Here is a 21,010-nt window from a genome sequence, read left to right as displayed (position 1 = left end):
GAGCCGCACGTCTGTTTCTTCTGTGAGCGGGGTGGCTAATGATATGTTACGTCTCTTTACTGAGGATATAAATAAGCATCAGTAAGTGATAAATGCGAATGTAAGGGAGCCTACTACAATAAAAAAATACCTGTGTCTTTGTCAGAAGTTGACTATGACTTTAGTATTTCAGACCAAAAGAAAACGACATTGGGATCTTCCCTTCAAATTCCATTTTATCACACACGCCTCCAGAGTTGTAATGACAATGGCCGTGAGAGGCCGTGAGAGGAATAGGGCCGCGGTTCAGGCCGCTCGCGTTAGCTTGGGGAAAGCCGCAGTGCGCTGGAACGGGCCTGCCGTTTCAGCGTTCAGGGCCCGCTACGATGCTTCTGGGGCGGTTTCAATTTTATACAAGCAGCTGAACACTGGATTTGTAGTCCCCCTTTTCTTAATTCTGATCTTTTTATGCCTTTCTGGGGGTTTATGAGGTCAGAGTATTTTACAAATAAAGCCTCTTCACCAGGCCGGCGTTTGCGTGGAGGCTGTCTTAGCAGTGGGGGTGGAATTGCTGGTGCCCCGGCCCGAACCCAGGCATGGTCGCTGCCTGGGCGAGGGGCCCTGGCTGACGCTGCCAGAGCTCCCGGGAAAACGGCAGCCGCACAACTTGCGTTGCTCCGAGCTCGACCCTCCGGATACTGTTGCTCCTCTGTGTGATAAAGGGGCAGGCGCATGCACAGCGCACCCGTGCCACAGCACAGCACACACGTGTGTTCGGGGGGGACACGTGTGTCACTGAGGCCCAAAGTGAACTACTGGCTTGTTCTGTGGGACCCCAGGTTTACTTGGAAGAGCAGCCAGGGACAAAGTGTGGTTTTGAGCTTTCCTGTGAAAATTGGAGTTTTGGGAAATTGGGGTCTGCAACTTTGGTGATTTTTCTGATGAGACCACCAGTGATACTGACAGATGTGATTTTTAAAATGTTTCATAATGACATTTATTAATATTTGGAAAGGTTTGCTTGTCTTAGCCCATGCTTTCCACATGACGGATGCGTGACATTACAGAGTCCTGTGGTGGGGAAAGACCCGCGCCGAGGCAGGAGAGGCAGTGCGTTTTAATGCGGCAGCACACGGAACGCTCAGGTTCCACGCTATACCTAGTCTTTAAGAAACTGCTGCTTGTTGGATGTTGGTGGAGTGTCAACGAAGACTATCCAGAATTATAAGAAAGAGCTATTAAAATACTCTTCCCTTTTCTATCCACCTATTTGTATGAGGCTGCGTTTCAGGAAATCCTTGAACAGTAGAATTAATGCAGAAGCAGTTGTGAGAATTCACATGTTTTCTATTAAGCTGGGTGTTACACATATTTGCCAAAATAAAAACAATGCCAACACTTCTAACTGAATTGTTTTACAAAAATATCATTTTTCATTAAAAATGAGATAAAATTTTTATTTTTTTATTAAAATACAGTTATTTAAGAGTGTAAAGTGTTCCTGAGATCAAAAAATTTTTAGAACTACTGATCTAAAGAGATATTTTAATGGTTATTTTAAGTAACTGCTTCTATGTTGTATATTGTGCAATGTAGGACTTGTTCCAGAAGAAACAGAAGAAAATATTGAAGGAGAAATAAACAGTGAGGATTGCAAATTACAAGATTTGCCTCCGTGTTGGGGACTGGATATAGTTTGTGGTAAAGGCACAGATTTCAACTACGGGCCCTGGGCCGATAGGCAGAGGTACGAGAGTAAATTATGCATCTAATAAGTCTTTCAAATGTATTGAGTTATACTATAATTTGTATTAAAACCAGCTTGGTATTTTCTAAGCTATTTTGTTGTGGCAGGGTAAGGTAGCCCCAGACAGGTTAACCCGAACGAGAACGTGTGTGTCGGGGAGGTGGCTCCCGCGGGCTCCCTGCAGAGGAGGGACGGATTCGTAGGCAGACGGTGACCTACTGGCACGTCTGCAGGCCCCTTTGTTTCCCCTGTTGCGTTCAATCCGCGAGTGCGCCCGCAATGGCTGGGCCTGTGCAGGTTCCGAGATAAACGGCACAGATGGTTTAGCTTTAGAGGAAGGAAAAGAGCAAAAGAGGCTTATTACAGGGTATAATAGAGGAAAGTAGGCGCTTTTGAAAAACTTAGAAAGATGCCGAATTGGTTGGCCAAGGCTCCCATCACAAAGCACCCCAGCCTGCGTGGCTTCGGCAGCAGGGGTTTCTCAAGCTCTGAGGTGAGAATTTCGAGGTCAAGGTGTTAGCAGGGCTGGGTTCTTCCGGGGACCTTGGGGGAAGGGTGTTTGGGGGCCTCCCCCCTTGGCTTGCAGGCAGCCACCTCCTGCATCCTCACCTGGTCTTCCCTTTTGTGTGCCTTGTTGGTCTCTGTGTCCAAACTAGATTAGGCCCCACCAGGAAGACCCCATTTTAACTCGGTTACCTCCGGAAAGACCCGATCTCCAATTGTGACCAAATTCTGAGGTCAGGACTTCAACATAAGAATATTTGGGGAACCACAGTGCAGCCCATGCAAGGCACATAAGTCACATTAAAGACTGAAAGAGACGTAGGGGAAGCTTTCTGGTAGAGGGAAGGTGTGAGTGGAGTTTGGAAGCCTGAGTAGGAGTTAGCCAGGGGCAGAAGAACCCTCAAGAAAGGAGAGGACGTTCGCCAGTGGTGATCGGGACACATCTTTTTATGCAAATAGACATCACTTCAAGTTAGCCCAGCAGTGTCTCTATCTGGACAGTTGACGTGCTTGCGGAAAGCCTTTGTCACGGTAGAAAACAGTCCTTTGTTTTACTGAGAGGAAATTATAGTAGGTGTTTGTGATTTAACCTTTTTTGTTTTGTCTATTTGTTAAATGAGATAGCAGTGTTAGTATAAAGTTAAAATACAGATTTTGGTCCCTTATCAGAGGTAATTTTGTTGGAATAACATCATTATTCTTTCTACCTTCTTCTGTAGAGATTGCCTATGGAAGTTTTTCTTCCCGCCTGATTATCAAGTTCTGAAAGTTTCTGAAATTGCACAGCCGGGGAGACCAAGGCAGATCCTTGCCTTTGAGCTGCGAATGAATATCATTGCGGATGCTACCATTGATTTGCTATTTACCAAGAATAGGGTAATTATTGAAATCATTTACAGAAAATAGTGCTTAAACTTTGAACATTGTTTTCCAGAGCACTTTTCTGGTGACGGGTTCTATACTCAGATTCCTTTCTGTGAGCTTCCTGCCCTCCCACCCCCAATAATTGTGCGTATGTTCCTTTCATTAAGTGCTGAACGTAGAAAGAAATTAACGAATAATAATAAAAAATCTTTATACTATAACCTGGTTCATTTTCTCCTTTATAACTGCTCAAACTGTTTTAGTGTATTTTTGGTATAAATTTGAACTTTTGTTCTTAAGAACTTTTAATACCTATTTAATAATCATTGATGATTATATTTTGTGCTTACAATGCAAAAGTAAAGATTTTAGTGTACTTATAAGAAATGCTTTATGTGAATTAATTTTTTTTAAATTTTTTTTGGTAGGAAACAAACGCCGTGCATGTGAACGTGGGCGCCGGCTCCTATTTGGAAATCAACATCCCCATGACAGTTGCGGAACAGGGTACGCTGCGGCGAGTGTGTCTTTTGACGTGGCCAGTGGGGAACTCATACGGAGAAACAGTTGGTCAATTCATTCAAACTAACATTAATTACTGGGGGGTTTTTTGTTCAGCTGTGTATTATATTTTAACGTCCCCATAGTTACCAACAGTAAATATTACATCATTAAATCATTTCTGCACCTAGAGAGGTGGGAACATTTTTAAAAATCAAATTAGGCCTTATAAATCTGTGCGCTCATCATATGCTGTGCGCCTCTGTTGTAAGGGTGAGCACCCTCTGCGTGGACTGCGTGTCTCCTGCTGCCCCGGGGAGTGGGTGCCGTGCCTTTCTTCCCACTGCGTACGGCCGGGGCCGAGCCCGGCACCTGGCGTGTGGTACAGGCCAGTGACTGACCAGGTGACTGAAAGGCTTTGTTTTAGGTTAAGTTGTAGATTTTGTCAGAGAGTAAACTGGGTACTTTGAACAGCATAACTTTTGTTTCTTATTTCAAATATTAAATAATGCCCCCGTAGCTATAGTTTCATCTGAGCTGAAATAATCTAATTCATTGTGCATTTGAAATTTGGGCTCTGACGCAAGTTAGTGAACAACACGATTAAGTTTTTTGTGTTAGGTTGACCAAAATATCAGCTATAGCCATCTTCATTTTTCTTCTTTCTGTCCTCTTAGTACCTTTGTAACTGAGAGCAATTAAAATGAACTTTTGTTTTAAATATTCACTTTCTTGAGTGTGCAGAGAATAGCAACTTACCTGTATTTTAGTCACTAACCAGCAGTGTTATGATTGCTAAGTAGAGAATGATTTTCACACCATTCCTGGAGCTCTGTGCTTGTGCCTGTCCCTTATTTTGTTGTTAATATAATAGAAGAAAGCAGACAGAGGGGTGGCTGGATTCAGTAGGCCGCGTAAAACGGTAGCAGTCAGGGCTGCCTGCTTCAGTAACCCACTGACAAAGCGTGATGGCCGGGGCACCTTCCCTGTAACCTTGGGGCAATTTTGGTGGAGAACGAAACCTCACCTAGCCCATTTTAAGAGGACCGCCCCCCTTGGTCCGGAAGCAGGTCTCCGGGACAGCCCGCTCGGGTAGTTGGCTGGCAAAAAGCGCCTCTGAGAGCAGCCTGAGTTTCAGGCCTGCACCGGGCACAGGCTGGGCATGGGGGGTGGGACCCTAACGAACGGAGAGCCGTGCGGCCAGAGGGCGCAGCCGCAGGAGCGCCACCGTTCTCACGCTCAGGATGGGTGGGAAGCAGGATTTGCGCAAAGCTGCTTACCCCGCTCCTGGACTGCGCGGGGAGGGGGTGGGGAGGCAAGGGCGGCTGAGGGCAGGGCCTGGGCTTGCCTGTGGGGACTCGGGACGCACCCTGCATGCTGGCCGCGCAGCTCTGAGCCAGTGGGCCCGAGGAGAGCCCGCCGGGTCCTCGGCCAGGCCAGGTGCTTTTAAGAAGAGCACCTGCGAGGGAGAAGAGGCTTAGGTCTGAGATGGTAGCAACACAGAGCTCAAGTGCATGTATCACTGTTTTTCAGAGAATCAGATGTTTGGAAAAAATTGCCCAGAGCAGGATGCCTGTGGCTGCAGCCGTGTAATGACGGCCACAGGGTTAGTCCCCCTGAAGGGCAGCTCTGGTAGGACAGAAGGCAGGCGCCGCACGTGCTGCCCTCGCTGGGAGCGGGCTGTGCAGCGTGGTGTCACTGCCGTGGCCGAGGCAGAGCGCTGGCGTGGGCAGGACGAGAACACGCAGGCTGAGCCAGGGCCCGACGGGCCGAGGAGGGGGTGTGGCTCCGCATGAGGAGGCCTGGCCATGGTGGTCGAAGGGCCAGAGGGTGCCTTCTCCCCAGGAGGAGGGCCGCCTGTCAGGAGAGCACGCCCCGCCCCCGCCCCCGCCCCCGCCGGCTGGGGGGACTCACGGAGCGGTAGCTGGCGCTTTCCAGGCGCTGCTTCCTCGGGTGCTGGTGGGGGTCCGGATCCATAAATTATGTATATTTGGGTTCCTAATTTTTATGTTTTTCACTTACTAGGTTACACCCCTGCAATTAAAGGTCAGCTCTTACATGTCGATGCCACCACCAGCATGCAGTACCGGACCCTTTTAGAAGCGGAAATGTTAGCAGTAAGTCTGGAGCACACATTGATATGCATATGTGCATAAGCTATAAATTTGGCTGTAATGTTTTAGTGTAAAATTTTAATGACCAGGACGTCATCCAGGGGCCCATCTTCTCGTTCCAGAACCCCGGGGGCTGTGAGCCCTGCCTTGGGGAGCGTGGCCTCCCGGCCGGGCTCCCCACATCTGTTGCTCTGCTCCTGGCGTGGCGGAGGGAACATGGGCAATCGGAGGGTTCTGGCCTTTAAACTGTGCCTAGCTGTTAGGATAGTGTTTTAAAACCTCATTGTGGGACTAGACTAACTCTCTCCACTAAGTGAGGTCGTTGTTTTACTCTGTTTTCTGTCCCCAGTGGGATTCTTTATCAGGGCTTAGCAGTTCATTCTGCTTTTTACCTGATGAATGAGGTGAAAGGCAGAAAATCCTGATGCCCGGGGTTGCTCCCGATTGCAAACAGGAAATTAGGGAAAGGCTCGTGCCCAGAGTTTAGGTTGGGCGCTCAGTAATCAGGCAGGCTGTTATTTTCTTAGGGTCAACAGTAACAGAGCCACTTTGTAGATGGCTGATATTCAAAGTGGGTTCTTCTATAAAATATGATACCAGTATGTCCTTAATTGCTTCCCTAAACAAGTTTACACATGATATGTCTGTAAGTTAAAAGGAAAGCTTTGCGATTAACCAAGAATCTATTGAATACCATAAGTATATAGTGAACTGGCATGTCCCGCATTTCAGTGATTGCCAAACAGCTTCTGAGCGCTGCCCTCCTGGTGAGGCAGCTCTTGGTTTGTAGAATTGTCCAGCTCTGGCAGGTGAAGGGCCGACCTGTGACGACCGTGCTGTCCAGTGGGAACCCAGGAGGCCCTGAGTCCCACCGTGTGTGTCACCGTGTGCCTGGCACTACACCCTCCGAGCCCGAGCTCCAGCCCCTCGCTGACCAGGCTGGACGTGCAGACGGGTTCCAGGGGTTGCCTGTCCTCTGTGGATTTAGCCTGAGAACAGTTTTGGAATGGTAGCCTGGTGGTGGTTCCTCAAGTTTTTTGACCACATTGTGGCTTAGTTGTTTCAAGGAACAGGACATAACCACAGATACTGACCTTTAGCCACAGCAGTATTAAAATCTCGAAGGGACCTTCTGTTCCACTCAGCAGGGAAAAAACTGCTCGTTAATCACCAGTGTGTGCGAGTTTATTTCTGATGCTGTTCCCACAGGGTCACATGTTAAGCTCTAACCTTGTGACCTGACATTGGTTTTCAGTTCCACATCAACGCCAGCTACCCCCGGGTGTGGAACATGCCCCAGACGTGGCAGTGTGAGTTAGAGGTGTACAAAGCCACCTACCACTTCATCTTTGCACAGAAGAACTTCTTCACAGGTAACTGGGCAGTGAGGCCTGGTGACGGCACAAGGGTTTGCGGGGCCCCTCTGGGAGGAGACGGGCCGGAGCCACCCGGCGGGTGGGGGGCGGGGGGCGGGGGCGGGCAGGGCCACACGGCGGCCAGGCTGCCTCTTCCACGAAGAGCTTTCTGTGCTGCGGTTAAAAATAGTTGAGACACCCGGGGAGAAGCGCACCAAGTATAGGCACACAGCTTAAAAAGCAGTGATTAAACCACACAGATCAGCAGTCGGGCAGATCAGCAGTCAACAAAGACAGTGACTCAGTCCTTAGAAGGCCAGGTCTGCGTTTTGTTCACCAGACTCTAGGACAGAGTTTGACAGTGGTGTACACTCTGTGGGTATTTGTTTAATGAATAAAACCACTTTACAAAACGGTCAACCCTACTGTAACTAAGAAATTCAGTTAAATGAGATGCCATCTTCCATTTACCAATTATAAAGTCAGACCCTCCCCTGCCCCTAAAAAACAGCGGGGAGGAGGAGGAGGGAGCCTTAGAAAGAAATACGCAGGCAGGGCACAATGAAATAGTCAGACTTAGCCAGGACAGTGTAAAATCTCCATAGAGAAACACGTTCAGTGTTGGGAGTATCAGCTAGTAGAGTGTCAGGTGCTGTTTTTCTCTTTGACCTTCTGTAGTTCCTTTCAAAAACAATCTAGAAAATGCATACATTTTTTTCTGGTTTGGAACTGTGATCAGTAAGTAAGCATCTGTTTGCTGTTAAATCATTTAGCTATATCTAAACCACCTTTTCACATTCCAGTATGAAAGCTCTTTTTAGTTATAAATAAAAAATTCATCTTTGACTGCTGTTAGCATCCTCACATTTTGTTTCCAGAAGTTCCGTTAATTTTGGTTTCTGACTTCCATCCGATCATTGTAGACTTAATCCAGGACTGGTCTAGTGACAGTGCTCCAGACCTTTTTTCATTCGTGCCGTATACGTGGAATTTTAAAATCATGTTTCATCAATTTGAAATGATTTGGGCTGCTAATCAACACAACTGGATTGACTGTTCCACTAAACAACAAGAAAATGGTATGGACTTTTTAAAGATTAGGTTAAGTATTCTGTTTATTAAGACAAATACCAACAAATGAGCATTGATTTTATCATTGTAATAGCTACTGGAATTGATCTTTTTTCCTTTAACTGTGAGAATTTTAGAGAAGTATTAGAGTTTGTACTGGGCTAAACGTATAGTCTTAAATTTAATTTTGTTTAGGCATGTATTTAAGGCAATTCTTATTTAAAATTTTATTGAAGTTAAAAGTAAATTTCCCTTTTCTTTCTTTTATTTTAGTGTACCTGGCCGCCTGTGGGGAAACACTGAATATTGATTTCTCCTTGCCATTTACGGACTTTGTTCCAGCTACGTGCAACACCAAGTTCTCCCTAAGAGTACGTATAATTGGATGCGTTATTTGTCCCACAAGGAGTGTTAGTAAGTCGGATTTCCCAAAGCTTGTCTTTATTCCTACCCTGTCGCCCCTCACCCTGCACTGCGGTGCCCGGGCCGCCTGAAGTAGCCAGCTTTCCCCCACTGTTCGCTGTGTTCCAGGCGACACAGTCGCCCTCCTTTCTGGGGGTTATCTGTAGTGTTCTGCCATTCCTCCAAGTTTTCCGACTTCTCCTGAGAAGCTGGGCAGTAAAGAAACAATTCCCCGAGTTGGCCATTTTCTAACTTCTGTGGGTAACTAGTGTTTGCTGTCAGTGAACTGGAGTGTACTTCTCTCTGTCACTCCTCATTGTAACCATGACCTCAAGCAGTACCCACAAGCACCGTTCTTCCTTTTATCTGAAAGCCGTGTGTGCGCATCAGAATCTTGGGGACACCGAGTTTTAGGGCGCGGCCGTCAGTAGTAGCTGCAATGTTGGTGGAGGTTGCGGTGGTAAAAAGCAGCAACAATGATAAGAGAGCAGCTCGTGCCTGTGATCGTGCTGCGTGTGCTGGATGCGCTTCCCAGCGCTTCTGTGTCGTCACTTGTTCTCAGAGCAGCTCTCTGGAGGCAAGGAGGTGGCGTCCCCGTGTTTAAGGCACAGGAGGCCGAGGAGCCGAGCTTAGGAGCCCACCAGGTGGCTGGCGAGCGGCCGGTGGAGTGTGTGCCTGGGCAGCGCGTCCAGGGCCCCATCCCGTTGAGCGCAGCCTGCAAGGGCGCCAGGCGCTGGGGCGGGAAGGTCAGAGGGTCCCGGGGGCCGCGCGTGAAGCCGAACGAAGGCCCTTGGATGCGCCGGCTCCGGACTCCTGAAAGCCAGCTGAGGGGTCAAGACTTACTGGAACCAAAAGAGACAGTCATTTTGTAAAAATAATACAATTGCAGAACATACGACCTGAGCTTATATTAGTGAGATGATGTTTTATTTTTATTTTTTGCTGAATTGCATGCCAAATGTCCATGGGTACCCATGGAAGATGATCTTTTCAGTGTTTTGTGGAAACTCTGCTGTTTATTTCCCTGACTTTTTTCTTGACATTCTCATCAGAATTTAGTTTCAGTGAATGTAAAATCTTAATTCCGCTTTTTCATATGACTGTTCAATGTTAAATCTGCCATTTGGAATTTATGGTTTCTTTCTTTTGAATTCATTCTCAAGGTTATTATAGAGCGATTCGGCTGTAAATAGTAACTTAACATGTTTATGCACCTATTTTATTACTGTGGGTTGTTACGAATTCTTTTTTAGGGAGAAGATGTTGATCTTCATCTGTTTCTACCAGATTGCCACCCTAGTAAATATTCATTATTTATGCTGGTGAAGAATTGCCACCCACATAAAATGACTCACGACGCCGGCCTTCCTGCGGAGTGCCAGAGCGGCCAGAAAACCGTTAAGCCAAAATGGCGGAACCTTACCCAAGAAAAGTGAGTGCCTGACGGGGTGATTCGCGTTCTCTGTGTTTCAGAGTCGTTCAGAGAAGAGCAGTAAATTTGATTATCTGTACCTTCGTTGGTATACAATGAGGGGAGTAAGCGCCTGACTAGAAACTTCATTCTTGACTCCTCCAGGGCTGGTTGGGTTGAATGCTGGACTGTGCCGAGCGTCATGCTTACGATCGATTACACGTGGCACCCAATTTACCCCCAGAAAGCAGATGAGCAGCTGAAACAGTCATGTGAGTTTTTTTAAGTGATTTGTACTTTGACACATCTGACGTTATGATTGATAATCATCAAAGATACAGGGAAGGAAAAATGCATCTATTCTTTTGACATAATTCCGTACATTTACAATCTTTTAGAATTTTGGTATAATTACAGCTAACTTTTATTGAGCGTCTACTGTGTATGAAGTACTAGGCCAAGCTGTTTCCTGGCTTGCACTGTCTCCTTTGGCCCTCACAACCCTGAGCAAACGTGCTCAGGGAAAGCAAGTCTGTGATTTTCTCAAGGTCTACACGACAGGAGCCGCAGAGCTGGACACCGCACAAGGTGCATGGCGGCCTGTGTGCTGTCCCTGGAGCGCTTGGTTTCGTGAAACGTTAGCTTCCTAAATGCCTTGGATGCTGTTGCAGTTCTTCTGAGGCTTATGTGCCTCATAACTGGGGCCCTTTGTATTTTTCCAATAGGTTACATTTTAAAGAATAGTTTTCCAAATCATTCTTATGTATGGAACCTAATAACAAGACGCTATTTGAAAAGCTGGTTATCGGAAAACAATCATACTTTAATGCCCAAGAATAGCAGAAGCCTGATGGTGACCCGGATTTATATTGCAGGGACTTGATGTCACCGGGAACTTTTCATCGGTTCTGTGCAGTCTGACTGACGTATTTCTACCCGTTTCAATGGAGTCTAGTCTGTGTTGCGTTCTCAATGATTAGTCTTTCGGGTTTGTTTCCATCATGCACTGTAGGTGTTATATCAGGGTTCGCTGCTTCTGAGTTGCCAAATAGAATTCCTTAGTGACTAGTTCCTTGAAGGACTTCTGAGAGGTCTTTGCTCCCTTCACCGAACTCTCTGTTCCTGAATTTATTCAGTGTCAGAAATGGAAGAAACAATGCTGTCTGTGTTGAGGCCGTCCCAGAAGACGTCAGACAGGGTCGCCTCTGCGCCCTCCACGTCCTCGCGCCCCCCCGTTGATCCTTCCGAACTTCCGCCCGACAGGCTGCACGTGGAGATGGAGCTGTCCCCGGATTCTCAGATAACGCTCTACGGGCCTCTGTTAAATGCCTTTTTGTGTATAAAGGTATGGCGCTTAAACGAACTCATGTATTTTTAAACATAGGCAGCAGCCAGTCGGATGATGCAGTGTTGAGAATATGTTATATATATTTGAGAATATATTATATATTATATATAGTACTAGACTCAATTCCAAAATTCTTTATTAAAAGTAGTGTACCCCTGAGTTCCTCATTTTTTGGGAGCATTTAGCGTGTCCTAGGAGTTGCGCTGGTCGCCTGAGGTAGAGGTGACAGAGCGTCTGCTCTCGCAGAGCGCAGCTTGGAGGGACGAGCAGGACAGGCGGCGTGGACACACTTGGGCACGTTGTAACCAACACAGCCATAGACGTACAGGACAGCCTTTCGTCTGAGGGTGGTTGGTAGCAAGAAAAGCCTGCTGCAGGTGAACCTGTTAGACACAAACAACTGCATTTCATGGTAAAGAATAATCAAAGATTTGTTTGGAGCTCCACTTAGAAATTGAAGCCAATACATGAAAACAAGTTTATTTTAGTATCACAGCTTTAGGTTCTGAAGAAATAGGCACTGTTTTTTGAGCAAGGACGGAATCAAGTGTTGAATCATTTTGGTTCGGGGTCTCCGTGGAATTGCATGACCGCACAGGAGGGTGGCCCTGGAAGGCGGGCGTCAGCGGTGTGATTCCGAAGAACGGCTGTTCTAAGAGCGTGTGAGGACTTTGTCAGTTTCCTAGACATCGCTCTTATTCTTTTGATAGTCAACTTATACTTTTAAAAGGTCCCCAGCGAGTCATCAGTAGTTCTTTGTGATTTAGCCTCCTTTGCAGGTAACTGCTCGGAGCTCCCAGATTCCCACTTGTCCCCGAGAGCCTTAGCTGTGGCTTGAGCAGTTACCCAGTGAAACGTTCTGCGACGTCATGAAATCTTGCATTTGTCCAGGATGTTGCGCATTCACTTTGCTTAAGATTTTCATTGTGCTGTGGGTTGTTTACGACACCTGACAGTCGAAGAGAGATGGATTGCCCACACCTTAGCAGTCAGGAGCGGCAGGGTTGCGTGCGTGAGCCTGGTGTGTCGGCGCCTCCTTCGCGGGCTCACCGCTGCGGAGGCCGGCGGGCGAGAGGAGGCTTCGCTAGCAGGGAGCCCTGTGGCCTGCAGCGACGGGGGCAGCTGTCGGTCCTGGGCGCTGCTTCCTTCGCACTCAGAGAAGAACAGATGAAAACCGTTGAACCTTACAAATCTTCAGAGATTCTTCTAGGATGTAGATTGCAAGTTTTTGCTATAATTGGAGGTGGTGGTGTCATGAAGTTTTACTATATAAACTTTGGTAATTTTGGGGGATTTTTTTGCTGTAGAACGTTGATTTGCTAAGCAGTCTTAAATATGTGTACCCTTTTTCTATTTTAAGAGAACAGACCACATGCTTTTAATTCAATTACGTGGGTTCGGGAGATGCTTAGTTTACAAATTCTGGGCTCTAAGGCAAGCAGTTGTTATAGATCTCTTGGTAACAGTTGGTTTTTAATACTTACAGGAAAACTACTTTGGGGAGGATGACATGTACATGGATTTTGAGGAGGTGGCTTCGAGCCCTGTTCTGTCCCTGTCAACGTCCTCCAGCTCTGGGTGGACCGCTGTTGCCATGGACGGTGACAGGAAGGAAAACGAGAGCTCAGCCAAGTCCGTCCACCCACTGTCCCTGCGTCCGTGGGACATCACTGTGCTGGTGAATTTGTACAAAGTCCATGGGCGTCTCCCCGTTGTAAGTGTTTGCGTACCCGAGGGCCCATAGCACCCTGGGGTCACCCAGTGTGGGGGCCCCATGCGCGCGCAGGCCCACGATTGTTAAAACACTCACATTCGAAAACCTCTTAATTTAGTCTTGTTCTCTGTAGAGATAGTGTGTTGTTTGCTTCAGAATGTGATTCCTTGGTCATTGATAACTTTACTCTCCAGTTTGCGCCTTTCAGTCTCGTCTCCCCTTTGCTGGTCTGTGTAACTTCAGAACATTTTGACGTGGCCCTGAGTTGTTTATAGTGAGCCCGATGTGTGTTCCAGGACTTGACATTTTCTTAGCCTGTATCTCCAACTCCAGACCAGTAGGGGCTTGTGGTCGACCTATCACAAAATCCAGGCTCAGGCTTGACCCTGGCGGTCGAATTGTGTCGCTGGAGGCTTGGCCCAGCTTTGAACCCCGGCTCGCTCTGAGGTTGCCAGGGGCCTCTCGGGGCTGGCTTGGGGCAGGGTTATGTTTCCCGAAGAGCCCAGAGCCATGGGAGTCGGGCCAGGTGGGGTCGGGGGGCCCTGAGCCTCGTGCCGCACAGGGCTCCACACCGTGTGCCTCAGGGTGCAGTGCAGAGGGGGCCCCTCCGGTACACGTGGCCCTAATGTCCTTCCTGGGGAGCAGGTGATGTGTGTTTGTCAGTAAACACTGTTTCTCTTTTAAAAGTCAAAATCACTTAGTTATATAAATATAATTTGTATTTTCCTGTGCTTCCTTGGCCTTCGCCTTTTCTCCGTCCTGACTAACGGTGTTTGTGTCACTTCAGCATGGAGCTGCCGATGGCCCTGAGTGCCCCACAGCGTTTTTGGAAAGACTGTGTTTTGAAATGAAGAAGGGGTTTAGGGAGACTATGCTGCAGCTTGTCCTGTCTCCCCTGAGTGTGTTCGTCAGTGACAACTACCAGGTAAGGGGACAGTGAGCGGCGGTAGAGACCTAAAGATTTCTCGGTGCTCTTTATGGGGACAGAACGACGTGTTAGCTTCTGTGCGTGGAGAATGCAGTTCCGTGAGCTGGAGACTTTTCATTAAGAAGGTGTGTGTGTGTGTGTGTGTGTGTGTGTGTACGTATGTATGAGAGTTTTTCAAGAATCTGTTTTGTTTTCTTTCTGTTATTCTCTGTTTACATGATCCTAGACATTTATATTTTATATCTGTTGTTTTTAGAAGTGGAAATAAATACTTTATACTTTTTCCATTTATTTAGGGAAAGGAAAATGTAGAAAATGGTGGATTCTGCTGAAAATCACCACCTGACTATTAACCAGTACCATAACCCTTCAAAGCATGCATATCTGCATGGCCAATGATTTGTTCTTTCCATCTAACACGCCTACAGGATACCTTGTTAACTCTTTCACGGTATCTCTGGGGCTCCTTTGGAAGAGAACCAATGATATTCATCAAGTGGGAATAATTTACACAACTGGGTGGGTTATCACCTTATAATTATTGCTTTTTAATGCCAAATGGCCTCTGTTTCTACCACTACTTTAGGGTTCTTCCCTACTTTTAGGCAGGTTGTGTGCTTTAGAAATATAAATGGATTTTTACAAAGCCAAGAACACACGGAAGTGGGAACACGAGCCAACTACCCCAGATCATCACTAGGCTGTGCTGGGGGCTGGCGGGCTGGCTCGGCGAGCCTCCCGACCCCGGGCCCCTCGCCACGCTCCGTGGGCTGCGCCCCGGCAGTGCCCCCCGGCGGCACATACCCTGTAGCTTTCGGACTGAGTGAGTCTTAGACATGCTCTGAAATATTTGCTGCTTTTAGGAGCAAGTGCTCAGTTACTCTGTAAGATCAGTCTGCCCTTTTCATACTTACAAAAGCCATGTGGAAGATGGCCTTCTTCCCTAGCTCTTCATTTTATGGTCTGAATGCTCTGTGGTTCCCTGTTGTTCTTCCTAATGTTTTAAGCCCCGGCTCCTGCCTCCCACAAGACCTGGGCCTGCGATGTGTCCTGCCAGCAGAGTCGGGCTTCCCTTTCCCCAGCCAGGACGGTGGCCGCTCCGAGGCCCGCGTTCTGTTCAGGGCTCAGCCGTCTCGCGTTGTGGGTGGGCTCTTGGGGCCGTTGTGGCTGCAGAGCTTAGGCCAGGCTCTTGGTGGGTGAGAGGAGTGTCAGGAGCGGGTGCGTCCGGAAGCCTTACTCCCCGGACAGCCTGTTCTTACTGTCTGCCTCGGGGGGAAGCAGCCTGGAACCCACAGCGCAGTTTCCTCGCCCGCCTCACCCCTCACTGCACTGTCCCCAGCAGCGGCCCCCCGCGGACGACGCGCTCCGGGAAGGTCGCATCAGCCTGTCGGGCCTGCAGCTGCGAGCGCACGCCATGTTCTCGGCAGAAGGCCTGCCCCTGGGGAGCGACTCCCTGGAGTATGCGTGGCTCATCGACGTGCAGGCGGGCAGCCTCACGGCCAAGGTCACGGCGCCGCAGGTACGGCTCGCAGGGCGCTGTCCCCCTCCGCCCCCGCCCCGGGGGCAAGGCGTCGGCCTCCGGCTTGTCTCTTGCGTCGGCACCGGTGACAACGGGACTCCTGGCGTTCACAGTTCTTAGCAGCAGGCGAGCTGGGGACAAGTGTCGCTTTTGTAAGCTGCGTTACACTGAGCAGTGTAACATTTTATAGTTGTACAGAGGAATTTAAAGAGTGTGAGATTTTTTTTGGGAAAAACACAGGGTAAGATATATGTTATACAAACACGTATTCATAAACTTACACTAATGGGTTCTTCACTGTTGAACAATCTTCTTTTCCCAATATATAGAATAATTTCCTAAGAACTTTGCTTTTTTTATACATTCTTAAGTAGGATTTGAATTTGGCATTTACTTATCTCCCAAAACAAGGCAACGGCATTTGTGCCCACCGTCGGTGACGGGGGTGCTGGTTTATAGGAGCGGAAGTGGCCTCTCTGCGAGGGGGCCTGGCCCAGGGGCCTGGGGGACCCTTTGGGTGGACGCCCCTCCCGCCTACCCTCCGTCCGCTGTGTCTTTATTTTGTAGTTAATTTTTTGATTTAATCTTTGATTTTTCCGTTACCATCTCGTCCTCTTACACCCCGCTTTGCTGCAGCCGTCACCACACCGCTGTTCACGTCCACGCGTCCTTTTAAGGACAGAGGACCCGTGTCCCTGGACCACTTTGTCTTTAGGAGACTTGGGGGCCTTAAGGGTCGTTTACTTCTAGGAATGGGCCACCGAGATGTCGTTGAACAGCCATATTACTGTGACGTTTCACCTGTTGGGCCATATCTTTGTGATGATATGCAGACTTACCCTGGCATTTCTAAGGACCAGCATGTAGCAGCAATGTACACGTGCAACTTTAATAAAAAGTTACAAAATGGGTATGAGACATATAATGGAGAGACAGGTGGTAGCAACAAGGTGGCGAAAGAATCTAAATACCTTCTATATTTAAAAGAAATTGTTGGAGACAGCAACAGTTAAGATTCTAGAAATAGTAAGAAAGTGAACGAATTTCAAAGGGATATTTTATATAAAAATGGACGAAAACAAATATTGAGTGCTCCCGGGCCGTAACTAGCTCACCCAGCATTTCCCGTCCTCCACGTTTACAAACGTGGAGAACGGGCACATGCTACAAACGGCTTGTTTTCTGAGCCGAGCTGACCCTGAGGATGACCGGACCTTCTGTCGCTCACCTGAGACGGGGAACATCTTTTGCCCTGGGGTCTTGGTGTTGCTGCCGCCACTGAGGTTCATGATTCCGCAGGTGCTTCTGATGGGCCTCCTGCTGTTCTTCATGTGGTTGAAAAGGGAAGTCCATGCTTTCCAGAGGGTTACATTATGTATTTTTTACACAGGGATAATGTCATGTATACCTGTGACTCAGTGTGTTTATTAACTAATCAATTACAGAATTAAGAGTTTTTTTAACTAAAGATTTGATGAAGAATTGATATATGGTTATTTAAACTTCTATTTACATAAACAAAAGTGCTTCAGTCTTCAAAATATCTGATTTTCCAAAATTGTAGTTCAGTATGATAACTAAGTACTCAAATTTCCCATCAAAGCTTGGTTGATTATTATGTAGAGAATTCTAGGTACTTTTCTGTGCCTGGGTTCTGGTTCTTCATATAGGAAGAAAGATATACGGACAGTGACCGGGGGGGTCAAGCAATGGAACATGAATAGAGGTCTCGTGGACACAGGCAATTGGGGGGGGTTGACTGTGGGAGTAGGGGGCAGGGTAGGGGTGAGCAATAGGGGAAAATGTGGGACAACTGTAACTGAACAGCAATAAATTAAAAAAAGAAAATGTAAAACTAAAAAAAGAAAAAGATAGATATAACCTTGAGGAAAAGTACTTGCTTTAGAAGTTATATTTTTCCGTTGAAATGAGTTTTCCTTTTGGCAGTCTATTTGTCATTCACAAATGAAAAGCAGCACGAGTTTGTAATAAATTGTGTCCAGCTAGAAAAATCATGATGCTGGCCAACAGGTAGACAGGTCACGGAGCAGCAGGTGGAAGACAGCGTTCAGGCTCTCAGGCTGCTCACACCCCGATGAGCTCCTGAGCCCCGCGCGCAGGCTGGCTGCTGCCAGTGTTGCCGACCCGTCCTTTTTGTTTGTAGCTGGCATGCCTCTTGGAGTGGGGACAGACCTTTGTTTTTCACGTGGTCTGTCGGGAGTATGAACTGGAAAGACCCAAATCAGTCATGATTTGTCAGCATGGAATTGATCGTCGGTTCTGTGAATCCAAGGTAGGTTAACAAATATGTCAGCAGTTTCATAGACTTTTGTGGATTTCTTTTTTACATGACACATTGAAGTATCAGTTTTAAAGCAAATGCACAAAGCCTGAAATTAAACACTGTAGTTCAGTTTTTTCATTTAACATTATTTTTGCAAATTTGTAGCCAGTTGTTACTTAGCTGTAACTAAAATATGAGGTAATTGTTCAAACATGTATTCACAAGTAAGTGGACACATAAAAATTTTATCTCTTGTATTTTTCTTGTAAACTCTCAGTCTCATTGCATTATTACACCAAGTTTTTGAGATTTGCTCTATGTTCAAGTGGAAGATTTAAAAATTGAATCCAGAGCACGTTCAGATTCCTCACATGACCTTGTGTTGATTTGAATAGAATTAACTGTTCCGCCTTTTGTCCTTTTAGTTGAGCTGTGTTCCTGGGCCTTGTCCAGCTTCAGACGATTTGAAATACACTATGACTCGATTAGCGGTCGATGGAGCTGACGTTTACCTTGTGGAGCACGGCTGCGCCACAAACATAAAGGTACCTGCCGGTCGGTGTCTCGGCCGGGTTAGCGCCCTGTCCTTGGGACCACGCCAGGCCTCTGTGTCTCAGAAGACAGCGCGTTTCTGACTTGCCGTCCCGCCCAGGACTGCAGGGTCCAGGGGGCGGCTTTCTGCTCTTTACTCACTCGTGTTCGCCTCCAGTGTTGGCGTCTCAGGCGTAACTCCACTGCTCTTTCACTCTCGCCGGATTGTTACAACATTACTGCGCGGCAGAGGTGCAGGCCTGTAGCCTGCTTATGGCCGGGAGCGAGCCGGTAATGTTGTTCGGAGACTTGGTTTTGGTGCCGTTACCCTTAACGTGTTCGTGGCTCCTGCCTGCCTCCTGCCAGCAGGTGCGCCACCTCCGCTTGATGAGTTACTCTTCAAAATTAGGCTTTTGAAAGATTCTGTGATTCTATTACTTATCACCCTTCTAACTTCATTTTTTCTCTTGTGTTTTTTTTGGGGACTTATATTTCCTCCCTTTTATCCTTTTTTTAAAATTGAACGGTTTTATTCTGTTGCATTTTTTTTCTGTTTCTCTTTTACCCTTTTTCCTTTTTCTTTTTTCTTTTTCTCTTTTATGCAACTTGAAATAATTACCTATTCTGTGGTTTATTCTGAGTTGCCAAAAAAATACAGACACTGGAGTTCTGTTTCATTTTCTAGATGGGTGCGGTCCGGGTTGCAAACTGTAATCTCCACAACCAGACTGTTGGGGAAGGAATCAGCGCGGCGATTCAGGACTTCCAAGTGAGGCAGTGCGTCGAGCAGCTGGCGGCCCCCCGGGCGGGCCTGCAGCCTGCGGCGCTGCGGCGGGCCTGCTGGCTGGAGGCCGGCTCGGCCAGCCTCGGCCTCATCACCATGGATGTGGCGCTGGCGGCCGACCACCACTCCAAGCACGAGGCGCAGAGGCATTTCTTAGAGACCCACGATGCCAGGACGAAGAGGTGAGCGAGGTTCAGGGTGGAGGTGGCTCCATAGTCACAGAGGCAGTTCTAGTGGGAATGGAACAAGAGCCTCTTGAATAAAGACTTCCTGTGATTGTGTCCCTTCCTGGTGACTCGTTGGCCTTCAGCTCCGGGTGCCTTTGTAGGTGTTTGTCTCCCAGGAGTTTTGGGAGCAGGTGTATTTGTTTCTGAAAAGCCGGAGAAGTGACCGACCACGTATTAGCCGCTGCGCTGTAAACCTCACTTGGCGCAGGTGGTTTTGCCTGGCACAGTGCTAGGCCCGTAATAGATATTCAAGAAATCTGAATGAACGAGTGTAAAATGAAATGCTGATGCCAATCCCGTCTTCCTGTGAGGGTTCTGAGAATGCAGCGAGGTAACGCATGTGAGAAAGGACTGAAGGCCGAGCTCTCCGATTGGTGTTACGGAACGTCTGCGTGGGTCACTCCCAGGGCCTGAGAACTTTAATGCGTTTTTTCATTGTCTCATTTCTTCATTTAGAGTACTTACTACAAAATTATTACAATTTCTCTAAAGTGTAGCAGAATGCATTATTTTGGCTTTATTGAGAAATAATTTTTTACTTGCCCCATGTTTATAATATTTGGGCATATTCGATTTGCCATGTGAAACAGGCTCTGAGATCCTAAAAGTAATGAATTATCTATTAGGCAGAATTTATACTAATAGCTTTGTCCAGTTTTTAAGCTGGATTTCAGTGATTTTTACATTTGTTTCTTCCTAGCTCTTTTGGGGTTTTTTTTTTTTTTTTTGTGCTATAGCTCTCTTACTATTGCTCCTGTTTATTTCCCTCTCACACCATGGCAAGACTATTGTTTATTTGTTTTTTTAGAATGGCAAAGTGATTAAAAAGACCTATCACAGTAAAAATGAACCTTTTGCTTACTGTGTCTTTTACAAATACTAACAATTAACTTACATGTAACTATCTGCCAGAAAGTTTTCCTTTCTCACGGGGCTTGTGCTATGTCATCTCTCGTTTGTCCGTCTGCCCCGCCCAGGCTGTGGTTTCTGTGGCCCGAGGACCCGCTGCGGAGCAAGCGGTGCCGGCACAGGTGTGGCTGTCTCGGCGGCTGCAGGTTCTTTGGCGGCACGGCGGCTGGCCTGGATTTCTTCAAGCTCGAGGAGCTGACCCCGTCCAGCAGCTCTGCATTTTCCAGCGCCAGCGCAGAGTCTGACATGTACTACGGACAGTCGCTGCTGCAGCCTGGAGAGTGGATCATCACCAAGGAGGCCCCCAAGGCTGCGGAGGGTAACGCGACGTGCTCATCTTCTGTTAACTTTTCCTTACGCTGTTCTGAGAGACGCTCACTGTTACTTTGTTCAACGTAGTTTTCAGACCTGTCTTAGAGATAGGATGTGATCATCTCCTTTGTTTTGCAGGTGATTTAACTAATACCAGATAAGACGTGAGTTTTTCAGATTTACACAAGGCAAAAATAGGTCCACTGTTCAGGCTTATTCTAAATATTTCCTTCTATGTGCTTATTTTCCTAGAAGCCAACTTCCAGAGCTATATACTTTGGAATAGTTATGCTTCAAAGTAATAGTTGTTTTACCACTTTAATTAAAAACAACAGTAATGTTTATACCATTGGCCTCAAAGTTATCAACTACTTTTGCAAAATATTCTTCTCACTAAAATGGAACTGTGTCAAGAAGACAGATGTGGTCTCTCCTTAGAGCCTGTGGGATAACTTTGCAGATAACGTGCATTCGGGATGGACAGTGAATGGGGTGTTCGCTGGATA

General features: G+C 47.2%; 1 protein-coding gene across 7 annotated transcripts in view; it reads left to right on the top strand.

Moving 5' to 3' along the window:
• Nucleotides 1–21,010, top strand: part of BLTP1 (bridge-like lipid transfer protein family member 1) — a 126,944-nt gene that overhangs the window by 21,645 nt on the left and 84,289 nt on the right. For 6 of the 7 annotated variants that reach the window (XM_054563462.1, XM_054563496.1, XM_054563488.1 and 3 more), the window contains exons 11-27: nt 1,576–1,726; nt 2,950–3,106; nt 3,523–3,601; nt 5,621–5,712; nt 6,965–7,082; nt 7,988–8,143; nt 8,409–8,506; nt 9,791–9,969; nt 10,114–10,220; nt 11,085–11,293; nt 12,783–13,010; nt 13,798–13,935; nt 15,278–15,457; nt 17,622–17,750; nt 18,167–18,286; nt 18,958–19,238; nt 20,261–20,511. In XM_054563462.1, the coding sequence (XP_054419437.1) occupies nt 1,576–1,726; nt 2,950–3,106; nt 3,523–3,601; nt 5,621–5,712; nt 6,965–7,082; nt 7,988–8,143; nt 8,409–8,506; nt 9,791–9,969; nt 10,114–10,220; nt 11,085–11,293; nt 12,783–13,010; nt 13,798–13,935; nt 15,278–15,457; nt 17,622–17,750; nt 18,167–18,286; nt 18,958–19,238; nt 20,261–20,511 (2,673 nt within the window). The remainder of the gene's footprint in view (nt 1–1,575; nt 1,727–2,949; nt 3,107–3,522; nt 3,602–5,620; nt 5,713–6,964; nt 7,083–7,987; nt 8,144–8,408; nt 8,507–9,790; nt 9,970–10,113; nt 10,221–11,084; nt 11,294–12,782; nt 13,011–13,797; nt 13,936–15,277; nt 15,458–17,621; nt 17,751–18,166; nt 18,287–18,957; nt 19,239–20,260; nt 20,512–21,010) is intronic. The other variant, XM_054563454.1, reaches the window with a different exon arrangement.

This window comes from Pteronotus mesoamericanus, unplaced genomic scaffold, assembly GCF_021234165.1.
Source record: "Pteronotus mesoamericanus isolate MK-2021 breed Mesoamerican mustached bat unplaced genomic scaffold, CSHL_Meso_final contig_163, whole genome shotgun sequence".
Taxonomy (NCBI): domain Eukaryota; kingdom Metazoa; phylum Chordata; class Mammalia; order Chiroptera; family Mormoopidae; genus Pteronotus; species Pteronotus mesoamericanus.
Note: the sequence above shows the minus strand (reverse complement) of the source record. Positions and strands in the feature narration are given on the sequence as shown.